The sequence below is a fragment of the Sorex araneus genome, chromosome 3 (genome assembly GCF_027595985.1).
Source record: "Sorex araneus isolate mSorAra2 chromosome 3, mSorAra2.pri, whole genome shotgun sequence".
NCBI classification, from domain to species: domain Eukaryota; kingdom Metazoa; phylum Chordata; class Mammalia; order Eulipotyphla; family Soricidae; genus Sorex; species Sorex araneus.
Genome location: NC_073304.1, coordinates 202,119,138 through 202,130,840, shown reverse-complemented (window position 1 = coordinate 202,130,840; position 11,703 = coordinate 202,119,138). Strand labels below are relative to the sequence as shown.

The 11,703-nt window shown below is 51.5% G+C and overlaps 1 protein-coding gene across 9 annotated transcripts in view; it reads right to left on the bottom strand.

Annotated features, from left to right (window-relative positions):
• Positions 1 to 3,089: 3,089 nt before the first annotated feature.
• The window catches only part of ACACA (acetyl-CoA carboxylase alpha), a 322,844-nt gene continuing 314,230 nt past the window's right edge, over positions 3,090 to 11,703 (bottom strand). For all 9 annotated transcript variants that reach the window (XM_055130189.1, XM_004608595.2, XM_055130190.1 and 6 more), the window contains 2 exons: positions 6,072 to 6,208; positions 3,090 to 4,748 (listed from right to left, as the gene is read on the bottom strand). In XM_055130189.1, coding sequence (XP_054986164.1) covers positions 4,625 to 4,748; positions 6,072 to 6,208 — 261 coding nt within the window. In that variant the 3' untranslated portion in view covers positions 3,090 to 4,624. The remainder of the gene's footprint in view (positions 4,749 to 6,071; positions 6,209 to 11,703) is intronic.

Below are 11,703 nucleotides of genomic sequence, written 5' to 3'. Positions count from 1 at the left end.
TGGGGCTGATGGAACAGTGGCTCACAGACTGAGCTCTTATAAAGAGCAAAGATTCCGTTCTGGAGGCTGCTTGAGGCTGGGGAGTCAGCTCCCTCTCCATCGCCTTCAAGCACCCCCACTCCTGCCCCAGAACTTAAGCAACACCCAATGCCTCCATCTCCAAATACCATCAACCCCAAGAAGTGGGTGCCAACATTGGATTTAGGGGACTGGGGAAGTTACAAACACCAGATCCTAGCATTTTTCTCAGTGTCCCTTGCACCGAACGTGTATGTAACCCAGTGCTAGACACCCTCAGATCCTGCTCTCAGAGGGGGGTGCTGCTTCTCAGCTGACTCCCCAGGAAGGTCCGTCATCTCAGAGAGAGATGGAGAAGCCTGATATACTGAGAATTGACTGCGAATCCTCATCTCTGCATTCCTCATTATTATTATTATTATTTTTTTGCTTTTTGGGTCACACCCAGCGATGCACAGGGGTTACTCCTGACTCTGCACTCAGGAATTACTCCTGTCGGTGCTTGGGGGATCATATGGGATGCTGGGAATCGAACCTGGGTCAGCCGCATGCAAGCACCCTACCCGCTGTGCTATCGCTCCAGCCTCCCTCATTAACTTCTTCAGGAAGTTCTTCAGTAAGTCCCTCTGAGGGTCTTGTTATCCACAATTCTGTCAAGAACTGGCCAGTTTCATAAGGGACCAGATATCTGAGCCCGTGAAGTGGGGATGGAGAAGATGGGCCTCTTAGCTTCATCCCAGTTTGGCATTTGGACCTCTTAAGCTGCTTCAGTCTCTCCTCACCACTCCTTCCTGTCCACCCAAGGCAGCCAGAGAACCAGATGTTTGGGTTTAGGTCCATCATGCCACCCCTCTGGGATTGGGTCTGCCTTGTCACCCCCAGTTCCTACTGGGTTAAGCCCACTAGGTAGTGCCAGGATGTGTCCTCATCCTGCCCTTTGATGGAGCCCTGGGGAAGTGCTTCACTTGCACAAACACATTTCTGGACATGCCATGTTCACTTTGTCATTTTTTCCTTTTTGTTTTTGGGCTCCACAGAGCAATGCTCAGGGCTACTCTTCTCAGAGCTCGGGCAACCATATAGTGCTCAGGATTGAACCTGGATGTCCCGTGTGAAAATAGCACTCCAGACCACTGGGGCTTGGGGCCAGCAGGAGGTAGCCTACTTCCTGGGCTGGTGAAGCTCCTCGCCATCAGAAAACCAGGCGTAGTTAAATCATTTATTTTATCCCCAGACCATACATGGTCCCCTGAGCACTTCTAGGTGTGGCCCACAAGCCAAAGCAGAAAGCCGAGGGCAGTGACCTTTGTCACCTAGGCTAGAAAGCACACGACAGGACTGAAGTCACATGCACTTCGGTACCTCCTGCCACCCTACCGCCCCCACTTTCCGGGCTCACTGCCCCAGCTTGGGGCCTGATTTCTTGGCACGCAGGGCCGTGCCCTTCCTACACAAGACCATTTGCCGGCTTTCTATGCGGCCTTTCTGTGCATTCTCTCCAGCACATACCTTGTCCGCTGGCTCAGCATTTAGGATCTTCAGGATCTCTTGCTTCCTTACACTCCCCTGTCCACCCTCCTGTGCTGTGCTGTCTTCGCCCCGGTGGGTGTCCCTTGAATAGCTGCAAACCTCCACCTCGCTCTCCCAGCTGCAGGCCTGTCAGGCGCTGGCCAGCCCGTGCACTTGGCCTCACTGGGGGGCTCTGGAGGCCCAAGTGTTACCCCCTGTGTGCACAGACCCTCAAGAAGTCAGGTTTAAGGTGCAGGTTCACTACCCTGCCCCTCTGTGGGCCTGGCTTCAGCCTCGCACATTGGAAGAACAGGAAGGGGGGGTCCCCAGGCACTTGCATCTATCCCCAAGTTTATATATACTTTTGGAGGGGTGGGTGGGAGCTTGAACCACACCCATCAGTGCTCAGGGATTTACTTCTGGTTCTGCACTCAGAAATTACTCCTGGCAGGCTCAGGGATCAAATACCATCTCTCCAGCCCCTGCCATTGCCCCTATAGTAATGTCAGTGGAAGTTAAAATACTTCTTTGAGGGCAGAGTCTGTCCCATCAAGACTCTCCTTTCCCTTGAGCACCCACAGGTGCTGGTTGTGTGACCCATGCCTGGGGTCAGTGCGCACCTGTCTGCTTTGGGAGGATGGAAAAGGCCTGTGGCTCCCTCCGACTAAGACTCCCACCTGCAGGCTTCTGGCCTCCAAAGGTTTCCACAGGATTCCTTTCTGAGTGTCTCAGCTTCACCGCATGTCCCACAGAGACTGACGTGTACCATACTTCTAATCAGCAAGGCCACTTGTTGTGTCTGGGACCTTTCACGACAGGTCCTCAGAGAAGGGTGTTTGGTCCTGCACCACTGCAGAGATTGCCAGAGAGACTGGAGGGATGAAGCCAACCCCCCCACCCCCGCCCTTTTTTTTGCTCAAAATTAGCATTCAGACTCCAGAGCTAGCTCAGAGAGTGCACACCCTGCAGGTGGGAGACCAGGTTTGATCCTGGGCACAGAGCCAGGAGTGCCCTGAAAACAAATTCCAGTAAGGGGCTCAACTGCTCAAAGAATCTAAAACTTCTGGGGCCGAGTGATAGTGGGTAGGGTGTTTGCCTTGCACCCGGCTGACCAGGGCTCAATCCCTAGCATCCCATATGGTCCTCCAAGCACTGCCAGGAATAACCCCCGAGCATCACCAGGTGCGGTCCAAAAATAAATAAAACTTCTCCATCAAAGTGGCTAGAAATGACCTCTTAAAATGGTTAGCTAGTTGCTTACCTCAGAACCCCCCACAAATTCCTGCAAGCCCAGAGCTCAAAGCTCAGAGCACCCTGAGTGTGGTTCAACCTCCGGACAAACACCCCCATGGAACTGGCCAGGCTGGTGAGATTGGGAACTGCCAAAGCCCCCATATCTCTTTCTCTAGAGAGAGACTGTCTCAGCAAGAGAACGCGAGCCCTTTCATGGGCCCACTGGTTCTGTTCTCTGTGGGGGAGCTGGGGTTCACCTGTCACTGCACTCCTGCTGAAAGGGGGCCAAGACGGGGACTTGGGCATGGGCTGAAATGACAAACGGTGACTCTTCTACAAAGGTGGAGGTTTATTTCAACAAAACGTGAAAAGAATCCATCTGGCTCCTCGGGGAACATGTCCACGGAATTGGCGAGAAAGTGGGGGCTGCTTTGTGACCAATGTGGGCAGTTCCAGAGAGAAACCTTCATTTAGTGTGTCATAATTTGGTGCGGGGCGGGGGTGGAGGGAGAGAGGTAAACAAGGGCAGTCCATTCTGCCTTGATGGCGTTGCCGGGGCTGCTTTCCAGTCCTGGCCACCCGGGCGTGCGGAATGCAGAATGTGGAGTGGAATCACCTGCTCAGGGCTGAAAGCAGTCATGGCGAGTGCTGCTTCCTGGGCTGAGAGTGGGGCCCCACCACTCCCGCCTTCTTCGAGGGTACCCCCTAAAGCCAGGCCTCCATCCCCGTGGTGCCCATTCGCAGTTTTGAATGGCGGCGATCGCACCAGTCCATCTGCAGCGCTTTCCTGTGTGTGAACTAGAGGGTTAAGGTTCGCAATGGTAGCTTGGACAGAAGCGGTCACACCACTGCTTCTAAAATATCTTAGTGATTTCCTCCTTGGTCACCGGTGACAAATGCAATTAGCTGCACTGCAGGAACCGGATGCTCCCCCAGCCCCAACCACCTGCCACTCTTGTTTCAGGAGAACCAATGGGGCACCCGGTAAGCTTGTTCCTGGGATAAAGTGGGTGTTGAAAATAAACTCTCTCACGTGTGGAAGAGGCCCCTGCCGCTGGCTGGCGAGGAAGCAGGGAGACAGCAGCACCATGGCGAGTTGTGGCTATGTCTCAGGTCTTGTGGGTTCCATGTTCCCGAGACGTAGGCCCCCACTGCGGAAGGCCAGTTCCCGGTGTGGTGGCGTGTCAGAGCAGGGGGGAGCCCTGCCGCCCATATACATTCTTGGAATACAAGACCCAAAAGGGACTGGGAGGGCCGCCCTGGAGAGTGCCGAGTCCTAACAGCTCCGGGCAAGACCGTGGGCCCCTGCTCCCTGCGGCCAGAGCTTTCCGTTTGTTCTGTGAGGACGGAACCAAGCTTGAGGCCTGTCTCCTTCCGGTGCTGCTGGGATTAGGGTTTCACTCTTAGAGTTCCAGTGGAGCGCGGAGGTACCGTGTGGTGTGATGGAGGCAGAATGATCCCTCTCTTGTGCCTGCTGTGGGCTGGGACGAATGTGGGAGCAAAGACACAGGCAAGCAGAGGTGCTTTCCTGTCCCCAGACCTGGCGCTGGGCCTCACGCCAGCCCTCCTCTGCTGCTACGGCAGCAGGCTCATGAGGCCGGAGAGCTGCTGTGTGTAGTAAGACCTCGTGGTACTCGTGTGTACCCGTCATTGCCTTCCCAGGGAGAGGGCCCGAGTCCCGGGGATATAAATACTGGACCTCGGAGGTGTGGCTGGTGGGCTGGAGCGGGGCTCTGGGAATCAAAATGCCACTGTGATTCCAGTGCTGGGTCTCTGGCGCCTTCCGGTCACAGGTTTCCAGCTTGAGCCCTTGAGGCCAGGGGCAGGTGGGTGGGACTGGGTGGGGAGGGGTAGGAAGCTCTTCCTACGTTGAAGGGGAATCCATCGTAGAAAGGATCCGGACAACTTCTGCTCGCTGAGTGGGTGAGATGTGTTGGGTCATATGGACGATGGAATCCATGGCAACTTCGGGATTGGCCTGGACCAAACTGGAGAGGAAAACAGGAGTGAAGGGGAGAGAGTGGCAGAGGCACCTCGATCAAGTTAGCTTAAGAACTGCCCAGAGCTGCAGCAAGTGACTCCCAGTAGAGGAACTGAGTCACATTTTAACTACGTGATCAAAACGAGCATCAGGTGGGATAGATGGACCAGATGTCTCCAGCTGTGGTCCTTGTGACCAGGCCCCAGGGCAGCTGAGCTCAAAACCAGCAATGTTCTAGCCATGTTCAATGTACTCAAATGGACCATTTTACTGTGGTTATAGAAGAGGCAGTCCCTGTTAGCAAATACACACCAAAGTATTGGGAGTAAAGGGCCGAGTTATGTAACTTATAAGAAAGAGAGAGAGCAAGCAGACACACATTTAACCTCATACTTGATCTTTGTACTACTGTTTGCTTTCAGCTTGACAGCTTTTCGGTAAGGGAAATATTTCCAGATAAAAAGCTGAAGGTAGGGGAGGGATCAAAACCATAGTCTAGTGGAGAGGGCGTTTGCCTTGCATGTGGCCAACCCAGGTCCAATCCCCGGCATCCCATATGGTCCCCCAAGTACTGCCAGGCATAATTCCTGAGTGCAGAGCCAGGAGTAACTCCTAAGCATTGCTGGGTGTAATCCAACAAGCCAATAATCACTGTATCACTGTCATCCTGTTGCTCATCGATTTGCTTGAGCGGGCACCAGTAACATCTCCCTGTGAGACTTGTTGTTACTGTTTCTGTCATATCGAATATGCCACGAGTAGCTTGCCAAGCTCTGCCATGCAGGCAGGATACTCTCGGTAGCTTGCCAGGCTCTCTGAGAGGGGTGGAGGAATCGAACCCGGGTTGGCTGTGTGAAGTCAAAAATATAAAAAATAAAAAAATGGAAAAAGCCCACCCCTATTCTGTGGGGAAAGCTCTAGAACACAGTTGGCACTGGGCGGGGAAGGAAGGAGGTAGTGTCCTAGGTTGCCCTCCCTCACACAACTGTTCTTCTGGCTGAGTTTCTGCATTTGGAGGTAATTGTGGGGCAAATGAACTAAGTGCCCCTGGGGCCAGTAGCTGAGAAAGAATTGGGCTTCAGGGTTCTATTTTTATCTGTGGGTCAACATCCCCCCCCCCCAGCAGTGCTCTTGGCTTCTCCTGGCTCTGCACTTAGGGATCAGTCCTACTGGGCTTGCGGGACCATATGGGATGCTGAGGATGGAGCCCTCGCCGCTGTCCCCATCACTCTGGCCCAACAACAGTAGTCTTAAGTAGAAGTACAAAGACTGTCAGGCAGTGTCTGAAAGCCCTCATCCCAAAGAAATGAGTTCCCACTCCGGGTCTCACCTGCGGATCTGCTTGAGGACATAGTCTCTGCTGATGTATTTGATGTTTTCCTCAATTACTGAGCGGACGCCATCTTCCTCAGTCAGCTGCTTCTCCAGCCACTCCACCAGATCCTTGTTATTGTCCCAAACATAGGCCTGCAAAGAGAGGACTCCCGCTCAAATACCAGGGCTGGACACCAGGTTACTCCATAACTGGAGCAAGTACCCCAAAACCTGCTCAGTGCTGGAGTGATAGTACTGTGGGCAAGTACCCCGCCAGGGTTATTACCTGCATGCACCCCGCCAGGGTTATTACCAGTCACCGCCAGGTGACTCCCAAAACAAAAGTTGTTCATGATTCTGTTACTGTGCGTGCTGAGCTAACAGGAGGCCCAGGATTCCCTCCCCTTTGGAGGGGCACTGTGTGGTTCAGGCGCCATTTGGTGCTCCCACTCTCCTGTCACACAGAAGGCTAGTCGCTGAGCTGAGAAAATGTAACCATGTGAGAGAAACGGGCCTAAGAGCCCAAATCGTGTAATGAAGAGCTAACTGGCAGGGGAAGGCGATTTAGTAGGTACTTAAAAGGGGAAACGTGTAGGGCCGGAGAGAAAGTACAGAGGATAAGGCACTTGTCTTGCTTGTGGCTGACTGATTCAACCCCCAGTATGAGGGACAATCCTCCGAGCACCGCAAGGACCCTACTGGGTGTGTTTCTGATCCTCCCCTCCCTCCAGCACAGGTGCGCGCACGCACACACACACACACACACACACATACACACACACACACAGTTTCAGGGAACCCAGACACAATTCCTAGAATGTAACTATTGCGCCGCTGTGGAGTCTCCTGTTTGGCCAGGACCCTGCACGCACACATACTTTCAGGGAACCTGCACAGTTGTGGAGTCTCCTGTTTGGTTCATGGAGAGGGGGATGGACAGGTAGAGCCACTGGGTTAGAAACGGAATCCCCATTTTACTTCCTATGCTAGCATTCAAAAGGGTCAAGATATCTCGAACCTGGAAAGACTCCATAAACCACCTCTTGCCTCCCTTTTTCAAGATCATTGGGCTGAGTATCTCCTAGGTGGTTGACTACATAATAACTCAGGAGCGTGTTAGAAACCTAATAGCCTTCTCCTTGCTCTCCTCTCCTCTCATTTTCTTTACAAATCATTTAGGAATCGTTTTGTTAATGGCTTCCGGAAAACCAAGTACCACCATTAGAGCTCATTCATATTTATGTCATTTTGTTTGGGTAATTAAACACAAAGCTCGTCATTTAAAGGTGCGCTATCCTTCTCTGTTATCACTAACGAAGTCAAAGTCAGAATGACAATGAGTTTGGCTCTGTAATTTAATAGGTGGGTGCATTAGGGACTCTCTGAGGCTTGAGATGGGGCTCAAGAAAGCAGCACAGAAGTCAAGGTGCCAGGCCTGCAGCTGACTGGGGCCTGCATCGGTGTCCATCAACCTTCAAGGGGCAGTCATGGCACTGCGAGGCATCTGAATTTTCCATTCCAAGTCTTTCAAAACTATGTATGTATAAGTACCCCCTACTCCAAAGTGCTGGTGAGTTGGTTGTGACTGTTGATTAGGTGGCGTTGGCTTCCCTGTCCCCAGTGCTTCTTCAGGCACCCTTCACAGGTGAAGGGGCAGAGCAGGGCTCTTGTTCTGTGTCTTGGTCACGACTGCTGGCTCCGCTGTGAGGGGACTGTTAAGTAACTGACAACGGACTGGTCATCTTAACTAAACCTTGGCTCCCGCATACCCCACAGACAAAAGACGAACGCTGATATTTCCCCCTCCAACACTGGACTCTAGCTTGGACTTCTCCCACTCACCACCCCTTTTTGCTCAAGGACACGGGCAAGTACTGCCAGGAACGCCTTGGCTTCACTATGTGAGTGGCTGGGAACTAATCTGTGGTCACTGCGTGTTCAGAAACCCTTGACTGGTGGTGAATTTTCTCTGACCTCCGCAGTCAGTTATGTGAGCAACACTTTAAGAAGCACATGCCCCTACTTAGGAGGGGTTTGCAGGAGGAAAAAACAAAACAATGAATGCTTCTTGGGCTCAGAATGAAAAAAAAAAAAAAGGCTAGATTTACTCAAGAATCCCAAAGCCTTTCGTTTAGGAGAATATTTAATACTCTTATTAATCATTTTTAATCCGTTTGCTTTTAATTAAGAAACAGCATGATGCTTTCCTATCAACATATGCCAGGGAGCAGATTAATTGTGGCTTAAGATAACTCTCCTTGATTGGTGTAATGTATTAGCTAACGAGATGCCTGCTTCTAACGATGCTCAGACTGGAAAGCCAGCTACCCTCCAGAGAAAACTCCTCTGCCTTCCCTCCTGCAGTCACAGAATGTGCTAGGTGTTTAAACATTAAAGTTCCCAGACAGGATTAGAGCAGTACACTCCAAGTTTGAGCTGTTGTTCTAAAGTATCTCCTTTGAAAATACGGGCTCATTATACGAAAGATTTACTGTTCAAACTAAAACTGGATGATCACTACCAGCCCCTCCCTGCCGCCCCCCCCCCCCAAAGTTTAGATCAACACGGTGGCAAAGGAGGAACAGATCCTGTTGGAAGGCATGCTTAGTCGCAGATGGGGGCACTGAACACAACTGCTGGAAGGGAGCTAACTTGCCCCACCGCAGAGAAGCTGTACCGAGAGTCTACAGTTTCTTCTTTGCCCCCTTAGCAAAGAGCCGTGAGCCATCCTTCCAGACATCCAGATCGAGCTAACCCCCATTCCCATAAAGTTATGAAAATGTGGCTGATGGTTCCTGGTGTGAACTGAAGCAAACGTGAAATGCTGGGCAACTTTATGACAGGCCTGTTGTCATATGTCTGACACTCCAATCAGAACATTTTTAATGCCAATAAATGTTCAGCAGATACTTTGTCTGTGTCAGCAGATTACTATCGCCCGTACTACTCAGCTTCACTAGTTGTCATGTAGTAATTAGCGTATCTTATAAAACCTAAATGAGCTATTTGAAAAGTTTCATTTCTAAGCTTCTGATGGCTGCTGAGCCTCCTTGCTCAATGGCATGAAGGGCCAGGGCACAGCCAGGAGAATGTGAGGCCTGATGACATGCCCTACAGTAACGAGCTGGTCATCCACTTGTGATCTGGGGGAGGGGAGCCTGCCCAGGGCCAAGTAATACTCTCCAGGCTCAGTATCTCTCCCCTGCTGGCTGCCTCAGACCTACCCATTACCACCTTGGGACAGTGGCACTTCAGTGACCCTAGCTACAGTGCTTATCACTCATGGGAGCCTCTCTCTTTTTTTTTTGCTTTTTGGGTCAGACCTGGCAATGCTTAGGGGTTACTCCTGGCTCTGCAGTCGGGAATTACTCCTGGCAGTGCTTGGGGGACCATATGGGGTGCCGGAGATCGAATCCAGGTTGGCTGCATGCAAGGCAAACGCCCTACCCACTGTGCTATCACTCCAGCCCCTGGTTAAGTTTTTGTCTTAGGATTTACTAAGCTGTATGTCCCTAGTTCTAATTGGTGCTAATAATAATTTTATTATTCATATAATTTTTAATTTAAAGACATTCTCAAGGAAACATTAACTATATATTAATGCCCTCGACTCTCTTCATGTATCAGGATTTCCTTGACTCTTCTGTAGAGGTGAGGGGGACTGTGCCACACCCGGCAATGCTCAGGGGTACTGCTCGTTATGTGCTCAGGGGTCATTCCTGGTGGTATTCGGGGAACCATATGCAATACTGGGGCTTGAACCTGGGCCAACAGCCCAAGGAGGCATCTTTGATTACCCCTCTCATGTGGAAATCCAGAAAATAAGAATGCATCAGACATCCTAGGTTGTGGATAGAGTAGAACAAGCCAAATCAAAGGCCATTTCCTGAGAGTCTGCTGTACTCCAAGCACCAAGCCCCCTCCTGCCCAGGTTGTGAAGTGAAAGTGACACACCTCGATCAAATTTTGTTTGGGAGCCACTCCTGAAAGTTTAGGCTCTGTCCCTTAAACTCTGTGTTGGGAAGTCACACTGGTGATGCTTGGGGAACCATGTAGGGTGCTAGGGATGGAACACGGGCCAGCTGTGTGCAAGGCAAGTGGCCTACCCACTGCACTAGGGCTCTGGCCCCTTTGTCAATTTTCTTTTCAAGGGACTGCACCCAGAACTTAGGCCCATCAAATGCTCTGGCATCTCCCATCATAGATTTTACCTCCTAACATGTGGTCCTAGAGAGAAGGAAGCAACTGGCATCCTTTGGGTGTCTGCTGCACACCATGCTTTGTGTTCCACACTTGCTTTCATTATTTAAAATCTACAACCTGGGGCTGGAGCGATAGCACAGCTGGTAGGGCATTTGCCTTGCACGCGGCCGACCCGGGTTCGATTCCCAGCATCCCATATGGTCCCCTGAGCATCGCCAGGAGTAATTCCTGAGTGCATGAGCCAGGAGTAACCCCTGTGCATTGCCAGGTGTGACCCAAAAACAAAAACAAAAACAAAAACAATAAAATCTACAACCTGGGCCCAGAGATGAAGGCACTTGCCTGGCCCGTGGTTGACCCAGGTTCGAATCCCAGCACCACGCCCTGAGCATTGCTGTGGCCCCCAAACACACCAAAGTCTTTGGGAGCAAAGCACAGTGAGCAGCCTACAGCTGAAAGTCCGCCTTCACCACAGCAGGGAGAGTGGTTACAGCAGCGTGCAAAGCCGGTTCCAGAAACAAAAGTAGCCGCTATGTTAAGTTCCCATTTCCCTGGCACACACTGAGGAGCACCCAGCATTGTCGTCCTGGACCGAGAGCTGCTGTCTCTCGTGGGTCCTAAGGTAGCTTCCTCCCGAGTTCTGGGTCAGGCCAGAGTTCTGCACTGATTTCCGACCAGGAAATAGTTATTTCCAGGAGGAAATGGCAACGACCTATTTCTCGGACACTGTCGTGGGAGCAGGACATGGAGAAGCAACTGTCTATTTCCTTCATGCTTGGAGGGAAGCTATTCCTTCCCCTCGTGCCCGTGCCCACTGAGGCCATGCATGTCCATTAGTGACTAATGTGGTAGGAAGGCAGCAGGGCCTCTCCTGGCCACACACACACACACACACACACACTCCATTTACCTGGCCGGCCGCTCTGAACTGGAGAACAACCTCCTATTTTACACTTGTGTGACTTTCAATGCCAACTTCCACTAGAAGCCTCCAGTAGCCACTGACAAAATTGTCTCACTCAATTATGATGCCACACACTGACCTCAGCCTGAACCAAGTGTCGCACAGGCTGCACTCCCCCACTGCACAAGTGAAATATTTATCCAAAGAAGCTTTTCAATTGTAAAGAAATGGGCAGACCGACACAGAGGTGACTCTTAGAAGCACCGGACTCACTGGCTTGCAAACTGTCGGCAGATCTGGGACGGATCCCTGAGAACAACGAGCAGAGACTTTAGCCCTGCCTGGGAGAGGCAGGAGGCCTCACCTGCCATGGAGACAAGCAGCAAGTGAGTTTTTACCCCAGAGCTCCCAGAAAAAGAAACAGATACATTCCCAGCATCTACGGTTAACACTGCCGATAAGGGTTGGTTTCCTTCGTTTTCTCAGTAAAAACGAACGGGAATAGAACTGTAATACACAAGGTCTGTGTAGGAAGTGGAGC